General features: G+C 40.8%; 1 protein-coding gene across 5 annotated transcripts in view; it reads left to right on the top strand.

Annotated features, from left to right (window-relative positions):
- Positions 1-23,620, top strand: part of KLHL24 (kelch like family member 24) — a 47,256-nt gene that overhangs the window by 5,222 nt on the left and 18,414 nt on the right. For 3 of the 5 annotated variants that reach the window (XM_066241929.1, XM_066241928.1, XM_066241930.1), the window contains exons 2-3: positions 2,368-2,426; positions 7,709-8,689. In XM_066241929.1, coding sequence (XP_066098026.1) covers positions 7,770-8,689 — 920 coding nt within the window. In that variant the 5' untranslated portion in view covers positions 2,368-2,426; positions 7,709-7,769. The remainder of the gene's footprint in view (positions 1-2,367; positions 2,427-7,708; positions 8,690-23,620) is intronic. The other 2 variants (XM_066241932.1, XM_066241931.1) reach the window with 1 other exon arrangement.

Genomic DNA, 23,620 nt, shown 5'->3' with positions numbered 1-23,620 from the left:
CCTTAAGGTATAATTCTAGAGCAGATATTCATGAAGGAATATATTCCAGTCTGCATCTGTGTTTTCTGCTAGACCAGGGGTCGGGAACCTATGTCTCGCGAGCCAGATGTGGCTCTTTTGATGGCTGCATCTGGCTCGCAGACAGATCTTTAATAAAAAAAAATAATAGCGTTAAAAATATAAAACAGGCCCTGGCCGGTTGGCTCAGTGGTAGAGCGTCGGCCTGGTGTGCAGAGGTCCCGGGTTCGGTTCCCAGCCAGGGCACACAGGGGAAGCGCCCATCTGCTTCTTAAACCCCCCCCTCTCCTTTCTCTCTGTCTCTCTCTTCCCCTCCTGCAGCCGGGGCTCCATTGGAGCAAAGATGGCCCAGGCGCTGGGATGGCTCCTTGGCCTCTGCCCCAGGCGCTAGAGTGGCTCTGGTCGCGACAGTGGGACACCCCAGAGGGGCAGAGCATCGGTGGGCGTGCCGGGTGGATCCCGGTCGGGCGCATGCGGGAGTCTGTCTGACTGTCTCTCCCCGTTTCTAGCTTCAGAAAAATACCAAAAAAATATATATATATATATATACATATATATATATATATATATAAAAATAAAAAACATTCTCATGTATTACAATCCATTCATTTCCTACCACTCCTGTTCATGGTTGTGGGTGGCTAGAGCCAATCACAGCTGTCCTCCGGAACAGCACCAAATTTTTATTGGATAATGCGTAATGTACACGGGTCGTTGTATGGCTCTCATGGAATTACATTTTAAAATATGTGGCGTTCATGGCTCTCTCAGCCAAAAAGGTTCCCAACCCCTGTGCTAGACAAACACAGAGAATTTGAATCTATTTTGATATCAATCTTGGAGTTCTTGTTTGAGTCCTACCTTAGCCAATCCCACAGTCTAAAATTGGATCTCAATCCAGTATTTGCAACCTCAGTGCCAGGCAGAGAGTAGGCTTTCTATAAATGTTTCTTGAATTGACCTGAATCCCTGTTTTGGCTCAGAATCATACTGTCAATTGGGAAGAAGCACTTAGCTACTTCATAGCTATCCTAAACTCTTAACGAGGATTAAAAATCCCCATATTTGACCAAGTTGAAATATTCTTTACCAAAAGTACACACAAATTAGACTGAATTCTACAAGTAAGGAAAACATGCAAGATAACATTCACCTCACAGTCATTACATAATCAGGATATAAAGATGTGTGTTTGTGTACATTGTAGGAAAAAATCAGTAACTTGGTCTTCAGAATTTTTGAGTTCTCTTTATAGTACCTGGGCCAGAAACCGGAACCCTTTGTGTTTAAATACTATTGTTATTCTGTGCACAAGTTTAAAGTGCAAGTATTTTCTCTCAAGCAGTCCTCTCCTACCCTTCCACCAAAAAAAGGAAAAAGAGTTATGCTGAATTAGTTGGTTTTATAGGTACTACATCTATATAAGGTTCAGCAAAGCAGAAGAATTACGCATTTATATATGAAAATATTAAAAATAATAGTTTGATAAGTTGGGAGATTCATATAGATAATCAACAACTATGGATTAAAAATGAGGTCCTGACTGGTTGGCTCAGGGGTAGAGCGTCGCCCTGGCGTGCAGGAGTCCCGGGTTCGATTCCTGGCCAGGGCACACAGGAGAAGCGCCCATCTGCTTCTCCACCTCTCCCCCTCTCCTTTCTCTCTGTCTCTCTCTTCCCCTCCCGCAGCCAAGGCTCCATTGGAGCAAAGTTGGCCCAGGCACTAAGGATGGCTCTGTGGCCTCTGCCTCAGGTGCTAGAATGGCTCTGGTTGCAACAGAGCAACGCCCCCTGGTGGGCATGCCGGGTGGATCCTGGTCGGGCACATGTGGGAGTCTGACTGCCTCCCTGTTTCCAACTTCAGAAAAATACCCCCCCCTAAAATTTTTTTTCCTGAAATTGATTCTATGGTTATATAATACATAGTGACTAAACTGCTTTTGGCAGTCTTGATAAACTAACTCAGAATTATTTATTGACTCAAACTTAGATGTAGTATCAATTACCAAACATTCTTCAAATATCCAATGCAGAATTATCACAGGATATATATTTTTCTCATCTCAGTGCCACTATTAGCTTGTTGTTGATGTATTTACTCATCTTTATCTCAGGAAACTTTTCTGCAGGATAAAACTGTCAATAAGTTGATAAGTAATGAAACTAATTTGTATGTAAAATAGCATAAATTATTATTACTTTGCTTTACAGAATTATTCAGTAATGATTTTCTATGCAAAAGTAAACTTCCAGATGGAAACAAATCTACTAAAAATATTTTATATAATACCAACTATATATGAAGTGATTTGTATCTGATTTATATGTTGGTGTTCTCCATTTATTTTAGGTGTGGAAATTAAAACAACGCAAATATTTTGAGGCTTTGATCAAGCAAATGCTAAAAAGGTATTACATTTATAATATTTATAAACTAAACGTTGTTTAAAAATTTAAACCATTTTACTTTCTTTAACCAAGGGTCACAAGTCAGTCACAGTTACAGGGAACAATTGTATCCTCAGGATCATAAAGGAAGGCAGTGTGACACTCATTTTTGTTTCCAAATAAAGTATTTACTTGCTCCTTCCTCAGTCTCTCTTGGACATTTTTCTCCAGTCTTAGAGACATTAAAATAACTTACCTCCACTCATTTTTCTGGGACATAAACCAAAAACATGTCGTTTTCAATCTACTTAACAATCAGAAACTAGATCTACAACATTTAGGAGGTTGGCAGTTAAAAGTAAACCCTAGAGTACCCTTAATAAAAGGATCTTCTGTTAAGAGAAATCTTCCGTTCAGGTGCAGTGGAGCTCCTGGAATGAAGCTCCTGAAGAAGTGGTAGAGAAAAAGAAAGAGTTACCCCTGACCAGGTGGTGGTGCAGTGAGTAGAGTGTTGGACTGGGACGCAGAGGACCCAGGTTTGAAACCCCGAGGTCACCTGCTTGAGCACAGGCTCACCAGCTTGAGCTCAGGGTCGCCGGCTTGAGCCCAAGGTCACTGGCTCGAGCAAGGGGTTACTTAGTCTGCTGTAGCCCCCCAGTCAAGGCACATATGAGAGAGCAATCACTGAACAACTAAGGTGCCACAATGAAGAATTGATGCTTCTCATCTCTCTCCCTTCCTGACTCTCTGTCCCTATCTGTCCTTCTTTCTGACTCTAGTTACTAGGTTTTCTAGACACATCATGTGACTTTGGCAATCAGTCATTACGTGACAGTCTGAACACCCTTCCATCTACTAACTTATCTAGATATAACTCTCAGTAATTATATAATATTTTCTTGGAACAAACATATTCCTCTTATTTTGTCCAGAGATGCCTACTTAGTTGTTTACTTTTTCCATTACTAGTTAAAAGACTTGATTTGTGTAAAATGGGGGGAAAAAGGCTAGTAAGTTACATCTGTAGGCCCAAAAGATAAACTTTGAAAGCATCTCATATTTCTAACACCCTCCTGTGCAAATCTTACACCCACCGTCATCAATAGGAAGTTTATATTTCATGCATTGCAGAGATTGGTTAATGGGTGATTTCTCAGAAAGTCCAGAGAAAGTGAGGATGTCCAGAAAACCAAGCCAAAGCTGCTAGGCAGGAAGCAGACTTAAGAAATAATCTCTCTTGGCCTGACCTGTGGTGGCGCAGTGGATAAAGCGTCGACCTGGAATGCTGAGGTCGCCGGTTCAAAACCCTGGGCTTGCCTGGTCAAGGCACATATGGGAGTTGATGCTTCCTGCTCCTCCCTCCCCCTTCTCTCTCTCTCTCTCTCTCTCTCATTCTCTCTCCTCTCTAAAAATTAATAAAAGTAAAAAAAAAAGAAGAAGAAGAAATAGTCTCTCTTGGCCCTGGCCGGTTGGCTCAGTGGTAGAGCATCGGCCTGGTGTGCAGGAGTCCTGGGTTTGATTCCTGGCCAGGGCACACAAGAGAGGCGCCCATCTGCTTCTCCTCCCCTCGCCCTCTCCTTCCTCTCTGTCTCTCTCTTCCCCTCCCACAGCCAAGGCTCCATTGGAGCAAAGTTGGCCCGGGCGCTGAGGATGGCTCCATGGCCTCTGCCTCAGGCACTAGAAAGGCTCTGGTTGCAACAGAGCAACACCCCAGATGGGCAGAGCATCGCCCCCTGGTGGGTATGCCGGGTGGATCCCGGTTGGGGGCATGCGGGAGTCTGTCTGACTGCCTTCCCATTTCCAACTTCAGAAAAATACAAAAAAAAAAAAAGAAAGAAAGAAAGAAAGAAAGAAAGAAAGAAAGAAAGAAAGAAAGAAAGAAAGAAAGAAAGAAAGAAATAGTCTCTCTTACAAACAAAGCAGTAAACAGTATCTTGTTGCTGTTAAATACTTTATAATAGCAGGTGATTTGATATTTGTTCTAATCCAGGACTCCCAGTTTTATGTTGGGTAAAGGAAATGGAGGAATTCTTATGGTCAATAATTAAGGAACCAACTATGAGAATAAGAGGCAGAAAATTTTATAAAAAGACAGCCTAAACTCGTATAAAGTTATTTTTTTATTTTGAGAGTACATTTATTAAAGTTGGGGACAGTGAAACAAGGAAGGGGTTAGGACAAAAGAAGCAATAGGAGAGAGCCTAGGCAGGCTCTCTAGAAATGTTAAAAGAAAGAAATGAGCTTAGTGGAGCTGCTTTGACTCCGAAATAAAAGTCAGTGACAGCAGTGAGCCAGGGCGGGGCTGCTATTGGCTCACTGGAAAGTCAGAGAAAAGGGGGCCTTGGAGACAGGATCAGGTGCTTAGCCTGGGACAAGCAGCTGCTTGCTGCCCAGTGCTCTCCTGGTTGCAAGTTTTGTGGGGCCCCTTAGAGTTTAGGAGATGCGGGCCTCAGAGGAAAGAAGAGGCAGAAGGGGAAAGGCGTGGTGGTGTTCCTCAGGATAGCCTGCAAGCTTTAGTCAGCCTTATATTACGCTACCCCCAAATTTATCAGGGACAGTAAGATACCAGATTAACAAATACCAGAAACAGTAAGAGTATTGAAGATAGGCACAGAATGTCTTTTCATTTACATAGGAAAACTTGTCTCTTTTATCCAAAAGGGAGATTCTGTTATAAATACTGCTGCAATGAACATAGGGTTTATATGTCTTTTCAAATTGATATTTCGGATTTCTTCAGGTAAATACCTAGCAATGCAATTGCTGGATCATGTGATAGTTTTATTTTTAATTTTTTGAGGAACTGTATGCTGTGTTCTATAATGTTAAGCTTTCTTTATGCTACTAGAGGTAGGCATGGATATCTGACTGTTGAAATTTTTCAAGAAGAAGCTGGGACCTTTAGAAGTGATTGTGTATGAGATTCTGAGGGCATAGGAATAGATAGGAGTTACTCTGAGTGCTCTTAAGCCAATTACAAATATGTTTTGGATCATACTATCAATTTAAGATGTGAAAAGCGAATAGAAGAAGAACCACCTTAAAAATTAAAATTTAAGAGGAAGGGGGGAAGGGAGATGTTGAGGGGAATGGGAGGGGTTACATTCCAGGCGATACTAGAATCTATGTAAACTCAATAAGTTAAATAAATTAAAATAAAATAAAATTTAAGAGAATTGATAGTTATAACTCAGTGCCTCAACCCATTAGTTACCTATTCATTGTCACTTCTGAGGGAGGTTTAAAAACAAATTACTGCCCTGGCTGGTTGGCTCAGTGGTAGAGTATCGGCCTGGCATGCAGGAGTCCTGGATTCGATTCCCAGCTGGGGCACACAGGAGAAGCGCCCATCTGCTTCTCCACCCTTCCCCTCTCCTTCCTCTCTGTCTCTCTGTTCCCCTCCCACAGCCAAGGCTCCATTGGAGCCAAGTTGGCCCGGGCGCTGAGGATGGCTCCATGGCCTCTGCCTCAGGCGCTAGAATGGCTCTGGTTGTGACAGAGCAACGCCCCAGATGGGCAGAGCATCGCCCCCTGGTGGGCATGCTGGGTGGATCCCAGTTGGGCACATGTGGAAGTCTGTTTGACTGCCTCCCCATTTCCAACTTCAGAAAAAAATTTAAAAAATAAAAATAAATTACTTTTATTTATAGTGGAAATTTAGGAGAAAATAGAGAAAAACAAAATAAATAAACCACTTAACATTTCGGCATATGTACCTCCTTTTTTATTTTATTTTATTTATTTATTTATTTATTTATATTTTTCTGAAGCTGGAAACGGGGAGAGACAGTCAGACTCCCGCATGCGCCCGACCAGGATCCACCCGGCACGCCCACCAGGGGCGACGCTCTGCCCACCAGGGGGCGATGCTCTGCCCCTCCGGAGGGAGCGTCTCTAGCGCCTGGGGCAGAGGCCAAGGAGCCATCCCCAGCACCCGGGCCATCTTTGCTCCAATGGAGCCTTGGCTACGGGAGGAGAAGAGAGAGACAGAGAGGAAGGAGAGGGGGCGGGGGTGGAGAAGCAAATGGGCGCTTCTCCTATGTGCCCTGGCCGGGAATCGAACCCGGGTCCCCCGCACACCAGGCCGACGCTCTATCCTTTTTTCTATCTCTGGATGGACTGCTACATTAATTTTTATATTTTCTTACCTTTTTTTTTTTTTTTTTTAGATAGGAGAGAGTAGAGAGAGAAAGGGCAGAAGGAGCAGGAAGCATCAATTCGTAGTAGTTGCTTCTCGTGTGTGCCTTGACTGGGCAAACTCAGGGTTTCAAACTGGCACCATCATTCCAGGTCGATGCTTTATCCACTGCTCCACCACAGGTTTAGCATATGTTTTATGATCTGCTTTTTACTATCTTTTTAATACTTTCCCGTGTCATTAAATAGCCTATAATTTTTAATGTCTGCATAGATTGTATTCCATCCTGAAGATGTACTTTGGTTTAAATATCCCCCTATTAATGGGGCATTTAGATTGTTTTAAGCATTTTTTATTAAAATAGCATTGAAAATCTCTAGAGATAAATCTTTCCACATATTCTGATTATTTCCTTATGGTTGCTAGAAAGGGACTTGCTGTTAAACAATATGTATATTTTTAAAGGCCATTGATAGATATAACTGAACTCTCTAGCAACACTATATTAAGATAATATACACTTATGTTAGGATTCTAACTGTAGTCAGATTCTGTGTCTTACAGTATTCTGACTTAACTCTATAGTCAGTGGATGAAACCTGGTTGTGTAAAAGTGGAGACAGAAGGTTATTACATTACAAAGTACATGGTATCCGTGCAGCTTGGGAGGGCTTAAGGAGTACTATTGCAGATTACCTCTAAAGTTCTAATTGTGCAAATGCAATTTTTATTTATCAGTTGTTCTTAAAACGAAATAGTGCTCTATACCCTAAATCAGTGGTCCCCAACCTTTTTTGGGCCACGGACCAACCTTTAGGGTGGGACGGATAAATGTATCGTGACCAAGACAAGCGTCAAGATTGAGTCTTAGACGGATGTAACAGAGGGAATCTGGTCATTTTTTAAAAATAAAACATTGTTCAGACTTAAATATAAATAAAACGGAAATAATGGAAGTTATTTATTCTTTCTCTGCGGACCGGTACCAAATGGCCCATGGACCAGTACCGGTCCGCGGCCCGGGGGTTGGGGACCACTGCTCTACATGAAATATATTCTGCAGTTCTATTGTAGTGTTACATCAAAATGAAATTACATTATTTGAATACTTTTTTTTTTACTTACTGAAATGTCTTCACTTTTTTTTTTTTTTTTTTACTTTTAGCCACATAAAGAAGATCTCTAACAGTCATTTCTCAGCGATTATATAGTCAACTGATGTAACAATGGTCTTAATATTGGGACGAAGACTAAACAGAGAGGATCTAGGGGTGCGTGATTCCCCAGCAACTAAGCGTAAAATTTTTGAAATGGACCCTAAATCTCTGACAGGCCATGAGTTTTTTGACTTCTCTTCAGGATCATCCCATGCTGAAAACATACTCCAGATATTTAACGAATTCCGAGATAGCCGCTTATTCACAGATGTTATCATTTGTGTGGAAGGAAAAGAATTTCCCTGCCATCGAGCTGTCCTCTCAGCCTGTAGTAGCTACTTCAGAGCCATGTTTTGTAATGACCACAGAGAAAGCCGAGAAATGTTGGTTGAAATCAACGGTATTTTAGCTGAAGCTATGGAATGTTTCTTGCAGTATGTTTATACTGGAAAGGTAAAGATCACTACAGAGAACGTACAGTATCTCTTTGAAACATCAAGCCTCTTTCAGATCAGTGTTCTCCGTGATGCATGTGCCAAGTTCTTGGAGGAGCAACTTGATCCTTGTAATTGCTTAGGAATCCAGCGCTTTGCTGATACACACTCACTCAAAACGCTCTTCACCAAATGCAAGAATTTTGCGTTACAGACTTTTGAGGATGTGTCCCAGCATGAAGAATTTCTTGAGCTTGACAAAGATGAACTTATTGATTATATCTGTAGTGATGAACTTGTTATTAGTAAAGAGGAGATGGTTTTTGAAGCTGTCATGCGTTGGGTCTATCGTGCTGTTGATCTGAGAAGACCGTTATTACATGAGCTCTTGACACATGTGAGACTCCCTCTGTTGCATCCCAACTACTTTGTTCAAACAGTTGAGGTGGACCAATTGATCCAGAATTCTCCTGAGTGTTATCAGTTGTTGCATGAAGCAAGACGGTACCACATACTTGGGAATGAAATGATGTCCCCAAGGACTAGGCCAAGAAGGTGAGAAGACTGTTTACAAATTAACTATAATATAATTAACAAAAGTCTTTGATTTTCAAGTAATTGCCATGTAGTATTTTATATGTATTGTTTACATATAGATTTGTATAATTTAGATTTGTTTTGGATTATGTAAATCAGTAGAATGTCTCTCTCCTTGAGGACTAGATTCAACAGTAACATTCTGTGTTACTGTTCTGAGCTATCAGAGAGTGTTGCAAAGGCTCTTTGCAAATGTGCACATATCAACATATTTCTGCTAATTTCTCATAAGTTTTATAGGGTCCCAAAGCATTCCACTTTTCTTTCCAGAGAGTTTGGATATAAAGGAACTAAAGACTTTGGTAGTCTCTAGCAAACAACATGAAATATAGAGGTGAAGTAAGTAAGCTCATGTACATTGAGTGGATTCTCAGATGTAAAACCTAAGCTTCAGATCTTTCTTATTGCCACAGTTACTATATTTCTTTATTTTTTTCTTTTTTACAGGGACAGAGAGAGAATCAGAGGGAAGGATAGATAGGGACAGACAGACAGGAACGGAGAGAGATGAGAAGCATCAATCATGAGTTTTTCATTGCAACACCTTAGTTGTTCATTGATTGCTTTCTCATATGTGCCTTGACCGCGGGCCTTCAGCAGACCAAGTAACCCCTTGCTTGAGCCAGCAATCTTGGGTCCAAGCTGGTGAGCTTTTTGCTCAAACCAGATGAGCCCGCACTCAAGCTGGCCACCTCGAGGTCTCGAACCTGGGTCCTCCACGTCCCAGTCCGTCGGTCTATCCACTGTGCCACTGCCTGGTCAGGCCACAGTTACTATATTTAATGTGAATCTCAATTAAAAAATTTTTTCTGATTATAAAAATTACATCATTATACAGAATTTGGAAAATTTATGTTAAGCAGTAGGAATTCAATTAAGTATTGTACTGTTATTTATACATTACTTCTATAAAATACATACAGATTTTTAACTCATAAACTATAGAACAATAATCTCCATGCCTTAACAATAGAAGGAATAATATTATACAGTTCATCCCTCCCATATCTGCAAGTGAGAAACCCAACCTCAGATCAATATTTGGGAGGGGATCCCCAGAAAATTCCAAAAAGCAAAATTTGAATTTGCCACACACCAAGCACAACACTGTATCCACATGAATGTAGTGATGTGTAGGCATACCATGTTGTAGCCAGTGTGCAAATACTACACCATTTTGTATAAGGGACTTGAGCATCCATGGGTTTTGCCCACAGGGGTCCTGGAACCAATCCCACATTAATACCTAGGAATAGATATATTTGACTGTGAATAAACAAGAAATGGCTATTGTGAGAAATATGACAGTAAAGAATCATTTCAATAACTTTTCTAACAAAGCTAAGTTTGGAGTTTTTCTTTCATTGAAATAAAATATTGTGAGAAATATGACAGTAAAGAATCATTTCAGTAACTTTTCTAACAAAGCTAAGTTTGGAGTTTTTCTTTCATTGAAATAAAAAAACACAAAATTTACCATCTTAACCATATTTAATTATACCGGTCAGTAGTGTTAATACATTCACATTGCTGTGAAACTAGTGTTTGTTTATATTTCCCCATACCATCTCCACCTTTCCTATGAATTTACTATAGTATAGCTCTCAAACCACAAATTTTTTTATTTTATTTTTTATATTTTATTTTTCAATTATAGTTTATATTCAATATTATTTTGTATTAGATTCAGGTATGTAACATAGTGATTAGACAGTCATATACTTTACAAAGTGTCGTCCCCACCCCCCGATGTTTCCATTGCCCACCTGGCACCATATGTAGTTAGTTATCACAATATTACTGACTGTATTCCCTGGGCTATACTGTACATCCTCGTGACTATTTTGTCACTACTAATTTATACTTTTTAACCCCTACCCCCTTCCCCTCTGGCAACCGTGAGTCTGTTCTCTCTGAATCTGTTTCAATATTGTTTATCAAACCACATTTTTAACTTTTATTTTGATTATTATCGTTTTGGAATATGATTAAAATTCAGCATATTGCGAGATAGCATGTCTAAAACCCACAAGTTTAGATACAGCAAGATTTAGTCTGTTTCCCCCTATGTAAAATGAGAATGATGATAAACAGTACTTTACAGGTTTTGTCACCAAAACTATTACATGCAGTAATCCTTAAGCTCCTCAGCATAGACAGTGCTTAAACGAAAGCAGCCCACCTGGGCTCTCACCTGTTTCTCCTTCTGTCCTAGGCCCTTCCTTGGTTCACCGCCCCCAGCTGTAATAAACTTACTCTCAAAATCTAAAACAAAATATGTGCTTAAAAATTATTAGCTGTTCGTTGGACTAGGATGCAAAGGACCCAGGTTCAAGACCCCGAGGTCGCCAGCTTGAGCGTGGGCTCATCTGGTTTGTGCAAGAGCCCACCAGCTTGAACCCAGGGTCGCTGGCTCCAGCAGGGGGTTACTCGGTCTGCTGAAGGCCCACAGTCAGGGCACGTATGAGAGAGCAATCAATGAACAACTAAGGTGTCGCAACAAAAAACTAGTGATTGGTGCTTCTCATCTCTCTCCGTTCCTGTCTGTTTGTCCCTGTCTATCCCTCTCTCTGACTCACTCTCTGTCTCTGTAAAAAATAAATAAAATTTTAAAAAAATTATTAGCTATTATTATTTAAATAGTATATTGTAGGCTGACCCATTTTAAGAAAACTCCCACACACAAAAAATTTAAAAATAAGAAAACTCCCAGTACTTGACAGTCCAAACTTTTATAAACTGAATACAAAAGTAACTATTATTACAAAAAAATTAATATTTCTTGTATTAGAGTTACAGTACATTTTTTCTTCAATGTCAGCTTATGTTAATTATATTTCAATAAAACCAGAAAAAATGAGCTACCTAAATTTGTTTGTTTGTTTTTAAGTGAGAGGAAGGGAGATAGACTCCCGCATGTGCCCTACTGGGGTCCACCCAGCAGCCCCTATGTGTGGCTGGTGTTCGAATCAGCTGAGCTACCTCAGCACCTAAGGCTGACACTTGAACCAACTGAGCCATCCTCAGTGCCTGGGCCAACACTCAAACCAGTTGAGCCACTGGCTGTGGGAAGGGAAGAGGGAGAAAAGGGAGAAAGGGAAGGAAAGAGGGAGAGAAGGGAGAAAGGGAAGGAAAGAGGGAGAGAAGGGGAAAGGGAGTGGAAGAGAAGCAGATGGTCACTTCTCCTGTGTGCCCTGACCAGGGATCAAACCTAGGATGTCCACACACCAGGCTGATGCTCTATCCACTGAGACAACCAGCCAGGGCTGAGTTTTTAAAAGTAATTGTTTTATAGAAAAGGAATATAAAATATTTTACTTTTAGTCATTTAACGAAGCACAAAAAATATATATAATTTTATTCTATAAATGTACTGACTATTTCTAAGTTCCTTTTCTTTTTTTGAGGACTGTCAAGAGAGACTACAGTTCTTAAATGTATTAATAAAACTAAACAGCTTTGGGGCTATTCCAGAACTTTTCTATTTATTTATTTATTTATTCATTTTAGAGGGGAGGGGGGGAGAGGGAGAGAGAGTGAGAAGTGGGGGAGGAGCAGAAAGCATCAACTCCCATATGTGCCTTGACCGGGCAAGCCCAGGGTTTTGAACCGGCGACCTCAGCATTTCCAGGTCAACGCTTTATCCACTGTGCCCCCACAGGTCAGGCCAGAACTTTTCTAGATACACAGTATCCCTCCGAGGAAAATCATGCATTTTTCCAAAGAGAGTCCCCTTGTAGCAAAAGAATGTTTTTGGGGTCAAATAGGGCTTATAATACCTATCCTGCCTATCTGATGGTATTAAAATAGGGACTAAGGGATATATATTATAAAATCAAAATAAGTCATTTATATTAATATTATTTATAAAGATATGACCTGAATGAAATCAGATTACAGTCTAAGGGTAATTAGGTTAGAAAATAAATACTCCTTGATTCACTTAACTATTTTACTTATAAAAATTTACTTCAATTTTTAGGAGAACCAATCTGTTTTATACAGTGAAATACATCCATATGTAAGATTACCGTATCACCCTTCTTTAGGAGGCAAGTAGAAAAAAAACTATAATTATACTGAATTTACAGACTACTATAAATGTAATAGCAGATACTTATTTTATGTAGGCATTATGTAAGAAATGTAAAGAGGAATCTTTTATTTTTACAACTCTGCAGTCAACTTCTGTCCTTATATTCTGTCTTTCACTTATTTGTTACTGCATGTTAGTACCAATCACTAGGAATTTCATTATCTGAACAATGTGTATTATTTGTACAGGTTCTCATCTTTCTGAGAAACTCCAAACTTCTTTGAAAAAGGAGTGATGTCTCCACTTCTTCAACTGCAGTTCACTCCTCTGACTTCTGCTCCAGTTACTCTACTGAAACTCCTCTCAATCAGGTCATCACTGACCTTCTATTTGTTATTTGTTAGACACCTCTTTTCAGTCTCTATCCAGCTGGATCTCTCTTTAGGATTTGACATATTAATTCCTTTAATCACTCTTGAAACTCCTCTAGCTTACGGAGTACCATTTTCCTCATGGTCCTCTTATTTCTCCAGCTGTTCTTTTCCAATTTGATGGTTCTCTGTCTAGTCTTGGGAATGTTGCTAGTTCCTTCGGCTCACATCTCTTTGTCTTGCCTTATACACCAGGTGATCTCATCTGTTCTCATGGTTTTAATTACCATACATTGCTAGTGACTATCAAACCTATATCTACAGCCTCGACTTTTTCTTTCATTCGTTCATTCACTGTTTCTTTTTTAAAAATTATATGTATATATATATACACACACATATACATATACACATATATATGTATATGTATTATTTTATGTGAGGATGCATCTTTTTAAAAAAGGCAAAATAACATCATACTTAAAGTTAATAATTCTCTAATATTATCTATATCCCAGTCATATTAATACTTACCCAAACTATTCTTTAATGAACCTGGATCCAATCCAGGACCATTTATTGCATCTGGTTATTTCCATAAAGTCTTTCTGTTTTGTGGTTCTGACTTATTGATGGGAAAGTTGTCCAGAAAAATATTCCACCGTCTGTGTTAGTCTGATTATTTCCCAATGGTGTCACTTGGCTGCATTTAGTTATACAGTATTTCTGGAAACTGGAAGTTTGGCTCTGCAAGCTTCAGCTTAATGGAAACCAGTTAAATATTTGTGATTAGAGTTCATCCTAGGTAATGTGTCATATTAGGAGATATAGGACATCTGGTTGTCTTACCACTAGTGATGCAGAGATTAACTCCAGATTAGCATGATGACAGTTTCCACTACTGAGCAGTGAGGTTATACTCCACATCCTCCAATATTTCTTTAATGTTTATCCTGTGCTAAGTCCTCCAGAGCTCAACACATACTGGATGTTATTTACATATATATATATATATATACACACACACACACACTTACATGTTTCTTCCAAAAATGCACCGAAGAGCCTGAATGTTTTGATAATCTGCACTGCCAGTTGTAAACGGTTGGGTGCATGGAAAGAAATCAGTGGAGACCAACCACAGAAAGAACAAAGTTTAGGAATAGTAATTGTCTTTTTCTTAATATATATTATACAACTTTAAATCTCATACTAATACATCCAATTTTTTTTGTTTGTTTGTTTGTTTGGTTTTTTACAGAGACGGAGAGAGAGTCAGAGAGAGGGATAGATAGGGACAGACAGACAGGAAAGGAGAGATGAGAAGCATCAATCATTAGTTTTTCGTTGCGCATTGCAACACCTTAGTTGTTCATTGATTGCTCTCTCATATGTGCCCTGATCGCAGGCCTTCAGCAGACTGAGTAACCCCTTGCTTGAGCCAGTGACCTTGGGTCCAAGCTGGTGAGCTTTTGCTCAAACCAGATGAGCCTGCGCTCAAGCTGGCGACCCTGGGGTCTCGAACCTGGGTCCTCGGCATCCCAGTCTGACGCTCTATCCACTGTGCCACCGCCTAGTCAGGCTATTATTTTTAATAATCACCAAGTCTAAGCATCATGATGAGTTTAGGGTACTGGCTTCAGAAACAGACAGGCCTGCATTAGACTCTGACTCTATACAACTAATTAAGGCCATGACGTTGGGCAAGGCACTTTAACTTCACTATGTATCAGTTTTCTTATCTGTAAAATGAGCATAAAACTACCTGCCTTATAATACTGTTTTGAGGATTAGAGATACCATATGAAAGAATACATAACCTAGCATTTGACACAAAAAGACAATAAAAATTATTGCTGATTTCATGAAGAAAATAATCAAAATACTTTTTTTTTTTTCCTGAAGCTGGAAACGGGGAGAGACAGACAGACTCCCGCATGCTCCCGACCGGGATCCACCCGGCACGCCCACCAGGGGCGATGCTCTGCCCACCAGGGGGCGATGCTCTGCCCCTCTGGGACGTCGCCCTGCTGCGACCAGAGCCACTCTAGCGCCTGGGGCAGAAGCCAGGGAGCCATCCCCAGCGCCCGGGCCATCTTTGCTCCAATGGAGCCTTGGCTGCGGGAGGGGAAGAGAGAGACAGAGAGGAAGGAGGGGGTGGGGGTGGAGAAGCAAATGTGCGCTTCTCCTATGTGCCCTGGCCTGGAATCGAACCCGAGTCCCCCACATGCCAGGCCGACGCTCTACCACTGAGCCAACCGGCCAGGGCCTCAAAATACATTTTAAATCCATGCTATATTTTTACCAAATAAGAAATATGATTTGAGAGGCAGAAATGCTTGCTATCATATGGTTCATTGTAAGCATATATTGTTCATATCTAAGGGGGAGAAAAGCGATGCTCTTTGCCATAGGCCATTGAGCAATAGATAGCTATGAGTTAATAAGTTCCTACCTCTTGTCTAATAATCAGTTACCATATAATGAATATAGGAATTGAACTGCTGTAATGAAAACAAGGCTCAAGTTCTTGTTAGAAACCAGTTGAAAAAACTAAGGTAAAGGTTTATGGGGTTTTTCTTAGTTTTTTCTTGATTTTTTTTTTTTTAAGAAATAATGTTTTAATGGAAATGGACTCCTAGATACAGAGAACACATCCATAGTTAACCAGAAGGAAGAGGAGCTGGGGGGACTGGATAAAAAACGGTGAAGAGATCGAGTACAAATTAGTAGCTACAAAATAGCCATGGGATGTAAAGTACAGCACAGGGAATAGAGTGAGTAATATTGTAACAACTGTGTATGGGGCCAGGTGGGTGCTGGAAATATCGGGGGAACACTTTGTAGAGTAGATGATTGTCTAACCCAGGGGTCGGGAACCTATGGCTCACGAGCTAGATGTGGCTCTTTTGATGACTGCATCTGGCTCACAGACAAATCATTAATAAAAAAAATAATATTAAAAATATAGCCCTGGCCGGTTGGCTCAGAGGTAGAGCGTCGGCCTAGCGTGCGGAGGACCCGGGTTCGATTCCGGCCAGGGCACACAGGAGAAGCGCCCATTTGCTTCTCCACCCCTCCGCTGCGCTTTCCTCTCTGTCTCTCTCCTCCCCTCCTGCAGCCGAGGCTCCATTGGAGCAAAGATGGCCCGGGCGCTGGGGATGGCTCTGTGGCCTCTGCCTCAGGCGCTAGAGTGGCTCTGGTCGCAACATGGCGACGCCCAGGGTGGGCAGAGCATCGCCCCCTGGTGGGCAGAGCGTCGCCCCTGGTGGGCGTGCCGGGTGGATCCCGGTCGGGCGCATGCGGGAGTCTGTCTGACTGTCTCTCCGTTTCCAGCTTCAGAAAAATGAAAAAAAAAAAAAAAAAAAAAAAAAAAAAAAATATATATATATATATATATATATATATATATATATATATATATATAAACATTCTCATGTATTACAATCCATTCATTTCCTACTGCTCATGTTCATGGTTGCGGGTGGTTGGAGCCAATTATAGCTGTCCTCCGGGACAACACTAAATTTTTATTGGATAATGCGTAATGTACACGGGCCGTTGCATGGCTCCCACGGCATTACATTTTAAAATATGTGGTGTTCATGGTTCTCTCAGCCAAAAAGTTTCCCGACCCCTGGTCTAACTGCTATACTGTACACCTGAAACTAATACAAAATAATACTGAATTTAAAAAATGAAAGTGTTACCTGACCAGGTGGTGGCGCAGTGGATAAAGCGTCGGACTGGGATGCGGAGGACCCAGGTTCGAGACCCCGAGGTCGCCAGCTTGACTGCAGGCTCATCTGGTTTGAGCAAAGCTCCCCAGCTTGGACCCAAGGTCCCTGGCTTGAGCAAAGGATTACTCGGTCTGCTGTAGCCCCACGGTCAAGGCACATATGAGAGAGCAATCAATGAACAACTAAGGTGTCACAACGAAAAAGTAATGATTGATGCTTCTCTCTCCTTTCCTGTCTGTCTGTCCCTATCTATCCCTCTCTTTGACTCTCTCTGTTTAAAAAAAGAAAGTGTTTTAAAATTAATAAATACCTTCATTCCTTATTTTATAGGTGATAAAACTTAGGTACAATTAAGTAAACCAACTTGTTCTTGTCACAAAGTTACTTAGTGGCAGAGACCAAGGCTAAAAGTTTTTGTTCTGAATTTTTGTGTTAGTCCCTCTTAAGAACATTATTCTACTATATTATAGGATACGTGTTTCTAATTCTTGTTAATTCATTGTTATTTTGAGCTCAAACATTTTTACATAAAAGTATATATTGTAAATCTCCTTCTACCTGCCCTTTGATATATAAATTGTCCCCAAAGTATACCTCATTTACCAGATTTTTGAACTCTTTTTAGAAATATTCTTTGCATATATACACCTCACCAGTGGTGGCACAGTGGATAGAGCATAGACACAGAATGCTGAGGTCCCCAGTTCAAAACCTGGAGATCTCCAACTTGAGCACAGGTTCATCAGCTTGAGTGCAGGGTCGCTGGCTTGAGTGTGGGATTATCAACATGATCCCAAGGTTGCTGGCCTGAACCACAAGGTTGCTGGCTTGAGGTAAAGTTGCTGGCTTGAACAAGGGGTCACTGGCTCAGCTTGAACCCCCCAGTCAAGGCACATATGAGAAGCAATCATTGAAAAACTAAAGTGAAGCAACTATGAGTTGATGCTTCTCATTTCTCTCCTCCCTCTCATATCTCTCAAAAAAATTTTGCATATATAGAAGTGTGTGTGCATATTGTGCATATATATATACACACACATACCTTTCCACTTTAGTTTATACAGGACTACAGTTTTGGACCTTGTTTTTTATCACTTAGAAATATCTCAGCAATTGTTCTACATCAGCACATAAAAGATTCTTGTGTTTAATTTATTTTTACTTTTTGTTATATATATTTTCAAATTAATTTTTTGAAAGCTGTATTTTATTCTTTTCTTTTCTTTTTTTTTTTTTTTTTTGGTGTTTTTTCTGAAGTTGGAAACAGGGAGGCAGTCAGACAGACTCCTGCATGCACCCGACTGGGATCCACCCGGCATGCCCACCAGGGGGTGATGCTCTGTTGTGACCAGAGCCATTCTAGCACCTGAGGCAGAGGCCGCGGAGCCATCCTCAGCGCCCAGGCCAACTTTGCTCCAGTGGAGCCTCAGCTGCGGGAGGGGAAGAGAGAGACAGAGAGGAAGGAGAGGGGGAGGGGTGGAGAAGCAGATGGGTGCTTCTCCTGTGTGCCCTGGCCGGGAATCGAACCCAGGACCCCTGCACGCCAGGCTGATGCTCTACCACTGAGCCAACCGGCCAGGGCCATATTCTTTTTTTTTTTTAATTAAGTAAGTGGCAGGGAGGCAGAGACAGACTCCTGCATGCACCCTGACTAGGATCCACCTAGCAAGCCCCCAACCAGGCAATGCTCTGCCCATCTGGGCCACTGCTCTGTTGCTCGGCAACCGAGCTATTTTAGTACCTGAAGTGAGGCCATGGAGCCATCCTCAGTGCCCGAGGCCAACTTTGCTCGAGTCATTCGAGCCATGGCTATGGGAGGGGAAGAGATAGAGAGATAGAGAGGGGAGGGGAGGGGTAGAGAAGCAGATGGTCACTTCTCCTGTGTGCCCTGACCAGGAATCAAACTCTGGTGCTTCCATACGCCAGGCCAACAATCTACCGCTGAGCCAACCAGCCAGAGCTTATTCACCTCCTAATGTGATGGACTTTTAGGTTTCTAGATTTTGCCATTGCAGAGAATGCTCAGTAAATATTCTTGTGCATATGTCTGCATACACTGGAATTAATAACTTGAATTAACTAGAAATGGAATTGCTGAGTCATCAGATAATGTGCTTTTTTTAATTTTGGTAGATACTGTAAAATTGTCTTCCAAGCTGTACTTCAACCAAAAATATGAAAGTCTGTTTCTCCACTCCTTTGCCAACATATCATAATATTAGGGGTTTTTTTGTTGTTTTTTAATTTTATTTATTTGTTTATTTTTTTACAGAGACAGAGAGCGAGTCAGAGAGAGGGATAGATAGGGACAGACAGACAGGAACGGAGAGAGATGAGAAGCATCAATCATTAGTTTTTCATTGCACATTGCGACACCTTAGTTGTTCATTAATTGCTCTCTCATATGTGCCTTGACCGCGGGCCTTCAGCAGACCACGTAACCCCTCGCCGGAGCCAGCGACCTTGGGTGCAAGCTGGTGGGCTTTTGCTCTAACAAGATAAGCCCGCGCTCAAGCTGGCGACCACAGGGTCTCGAACCTGGGTCCTCTGCATCCCAGTCCGACGCTCTATCCACTGCGCCACCACCTGGTCAGGCTATAATATTAGTTTTTGTAAATCTTTGCTACTCTGGAAAGTGAAAACCATATCTGACCATTTTAATTTGCATTTCTTTTTAATTATTGACAACTGAGCATCTTTTCCTGAATTTGAAAACTTGTTTTTCTGCAGTCCATTGAGCTATAATGTATCAAATTTCTGATTGTGAGTAATTGAAGCTAGCTGACCAGTTGAAGCATAAAAGGGAAATGTATAAATGGGTACAGGAGTCATTATCTTTTAGAAACTACGGGCAGAATTCAACAGGACCTCAGAAGAAGCCTGAAACAGCCTGCTGAAAAGCAATCAGAGACCAATCTGTGAGCTTTGTCTCCTCTTGTCCCTGCTTTTCTCTGCGTGTCCACATTATTCTCTCACTAATCTGACTAAACATAGCCACCCATGAGTTTTAGGTTTCTACATTACAAGTTCAGTCACTCCGAGAGACTGAACCTCTCTCTCTCTTGTGGAGAGAGAATCTCTGGTTAAGCCTGACAACATTCTCTGGCCCATTAACTTACGGCCATGGAAGCAGGATCATGTAGTAAAGTGTGACGACTGCAAGTCTAGTCACATGCTAGGTGGAGCAGAAGACCCAGTAGTGGCTGTTAATAGTGAAGTGATTTTTTTTCCTTTGTTTTTTCTTTACTTGGGACAAAGAGGAGAAGAGTAATTTATTTTAATTGGAGAAAATTTAGATCATGAGATCAGCAAAGATATAACCCATATTCCTATTTGCAAAAGGAAACACTGTAACATTTTACTTTATTTTTCCCTTTTATTCTCTGAATTTGTTATTAGTATTACTTATTTTACAGAGTTGTAATCCATCTCATAGTCTGCTTTTATCACTCAATATATATGGTAAACATATTTCTATGATTTGAAATCTACTACAATATACCATGACTGTTCCCCTGCATTTGAACTCTTCCTGATTTGTTTACCATTAAATGACACAGACAACAGTGTGGGGGTTGCAGGAGGTGCAGAGAGGTGGAGGAGGTAGAGGACAGATGCTGATGAAGGGAGACTCAACTTGGGGTGGTGAACACAGTGCTATTAATACACAGATGTTTGGGGGAATTGTGCACCTGAAAGCTGTATAATTTTATTAACTAATGTCACCCCAATAAATTCAATGAAAAGTAAAAATAAATAAGAAAAAAGAAAAAAGACAACTAGAATCTAATATTCACAACTATATATTATAGTTTTTTTGAAACACAATTTTTTAAAAATCACCCTCATTTTAATCAAAGCTAGCCAAATTAAGACTAATTTACTTCATAAGTCTGGTTTCAGTCAGTTGAGCCTAGTTATTTGCATAAACACAAGAATAGCAATTGATTATATAGGCTGTCTTAAATCTGCTTTGCTGATTTCATAAGGAATCTCCAGATTGAACTTTAATCAGACTCTCAAGGCTAAGAAGCCACACCACATAGTTCCCTTCAGCCTTTGCCTGCAACACCTAGAGCCTTGAGTGAATTTCTCAGACTTAAGATCCCTCAAACTGTCTAGAGCAGTGGTCCCCAACCCCCAGGCCGCGGACCGGTACCGGTCCGTGGGCCATTTGGTACCGGTCCACAGAAAAAGAATAAATAACTTACATTATTTTCGTTTTATTTATATTTAAGTCTGAACGATGTTTTATTTTTAAAAAATGACCAGATTCCCTCTGTTACATCCAAGACTCACTCTTGACGCTTGTCTCGGTCACGTGATACATTTATCCGTCCCACCCTAAAGGCTGGTCCGTGAAAATATTTTCTGACGTTAAACCGGTCCGTGGCCCAAAAAAGGTTGAGGACCACTGGTCTAGAGGATGTTTCTTTGCAATCTCCCAGGAAAGCAACCTCCACTCCTTACCAGGAAAGACCGCTGTGAACCATGAAAGTAAGATAGCAACCAGGCTGTTTTCCTAAGGGGCTTTTATTGGTTCAAAGTCGATCTTAATTCCTTAAAACTTTCTGGTGAGGACCCCAAAGCAAGGATGATTAGGCCAGGCCTCAGCTGTGTTTCAGCTTCAGGTCCAGAAAATCAGCAAATTAAGGACCCCCTGCCTGGGGCTAACCAACCAGTAGAGACCACAACCTTGAACTGATGAATATTCTATTGAGATCCTCCTCTGGGACCTCCCTTAAAATCTCCCCCTGTAAAAAGCCCTTTTTAATCTACTATTAATTGTACCTTGTGTACAGCTTTTTATCTTGCTTTTTTCTTTTAACATTATTTGTTTGAAACTTTGTTAACATTTTTAGTGACTGCCCAACATTTTGAGTTGAATTACCTAAATTTAAGTTTTAAAAAATTATTTTAAAAAATATTTTCTGTACATATACAGCCATGTGTTGCTTAACAACAGAGATACGTTCTGAGAAATGCCTCTATGTGATTTCATACATAGAGTTGTGCAGATATCATAGAGTACACTTACAGAAACCTAGGTGATGGAGCCCACTGCACACCTAGGCTGTATGGCAAAGCCTGTTGCTTCACGGCTGCAAGCCTCTGCAGCCTGTTACTGCACAAAACAGCTTGAGATGATATCAGACAGGAGAAAATGAAATCAAGAGGCACACAAGCCCTGGCCTGTTGGCTCAGTGGTAGAACATCGGCCTCACTTGTAGAAGTCCTGTGTTCGATTCCCAGTCAGCACACAGGAGAAGCAACCATCTGCTTCTCCACCTCTCCCTTTTCTCCCCCCATCTCTTTCTCTCTATTCTCCCACAGCCATGGCTTGATTGGCTTCAGTGAGTTAGCCTCAGGTGCTAAGGATGGCTCCATGGCCTCACCTCACTCCCTAAAAAATGGCTCCGGTTGCCCCATATGGGCAGAGTATCGCCCCCTAGGGGCCTTGTCGGGTGGATCCCAATCAGGGTGCATGGGAGTCTATCTCTGCCTCCCTTCCGCTCAGTAAAATAAAAAAAAGAGAGAGAGACACACACACACACACACTACAAAAAACGTATGAGGCTGCTGTGGGTGTAACACGCCACACTTTTATAGCAAGGTTTTTTTATAAGTAGACAGAGTACACTCTAAAATTAAAAGTATAGTATAGTAAATACATAAACAGTAATTTATTATCATTATTAAGTATTATGCATTGTATATAATTCTATGTGCTTTTAGACTGCTGGTAGTGCAGTAAGTTTGTTTATACCAGCATTACCACAAACACATGAGTAACACATTGCACTACAACTTTATGATGGCTATGATGTCACTAAGTGATAGGAATTTTTCAGCTCCATTATAATCTTATAAGACCACCTTCTATCTGGAGTCTGTTGTTGACCAAAATGATGGCATTATATATATCATGTAACTGTACTCTTCTAAAGGGTATTATATTAGATTATACTATGAAGTATTTTTCTTTAGAATTAGCAATCTAATTTAAAACAAAATAAAACAAAACAAAAATAGCCCAACTAGGTGGTGGCAAAATGGATAGAGTGTCTACCTGAGACACTGAGTTCCCAGGTTCAAAACCCCAAGGTCGCCAGCTTCAGTGCAGGCTCACCAGCTTGAGCACAGAGTCACTGGCTTGAGTGTGGGATTATAGACATGACCCCATGGTCACTGGCTTGCGCCCTAAGGTTGCTGGCTTGAAGCCCAAGGTCACTGTTTGAGCAAGGGGTCACTAGCTCATATAGAGCTCCCTGGTCAAGGTACATATGAGAAGCAGTCAATGAACAACTAAAGTGCTGCAACTATGAGTTGATGCTTCTCATTTCTCTCCCTTCTTGTCACTGTTTCTGACTCTCTCTCACTTAAAAAAAAATCACCATTTTCCTACACTTAGAAAAAGTGCATTATCTTATCTTGTGGTTATGCATGTCTGAAAGGCTGCAAAACCGCATTTGAAAGTCATCCTTAATATTACCAGGGTTCCAATTGAGTTAGGTAGGATCTTTGGACTGTTTTACAATTTCTAAGGCAAAACTCAAAAGAAAAAAATGTCCGTAGGAATTTTCTGTGGAAAAAAAATGATATCACTAAATTCCTTGTAATGTTCTCAAAGTAATATTTGGCAGCCCGTATTATTTGGTGCATGCTAAGAGAATAAACTTAACTGTTTATAATACTGTTTACTTTATGATAATAGCATGTTTCTAGGGTCTTAAACAATCTT

Source organism: Saccopteryx bilineata, chromosome 8 (assembly GCF_036850765.1).
Source record: "Saccopteryx bilineata isolate mSacBil1 chromosome 8, mSacBil1_pri_phased_curated, whole genome shotgun sequence".
In the NCBI taxonomy this organism is placed as follows: domain Eukaryota; kingdom Metazoa; phylum Chordata; class Mammalia; order Chiroptera; family Emballonuridae; genus Saccopteryx; species Saccopteryx bilineata.
The sequence above is the reverse complement of the archived record's forward strand: the minus strand, read 5'-3'. Positions and strand labels throughout refer to the sequence as shown.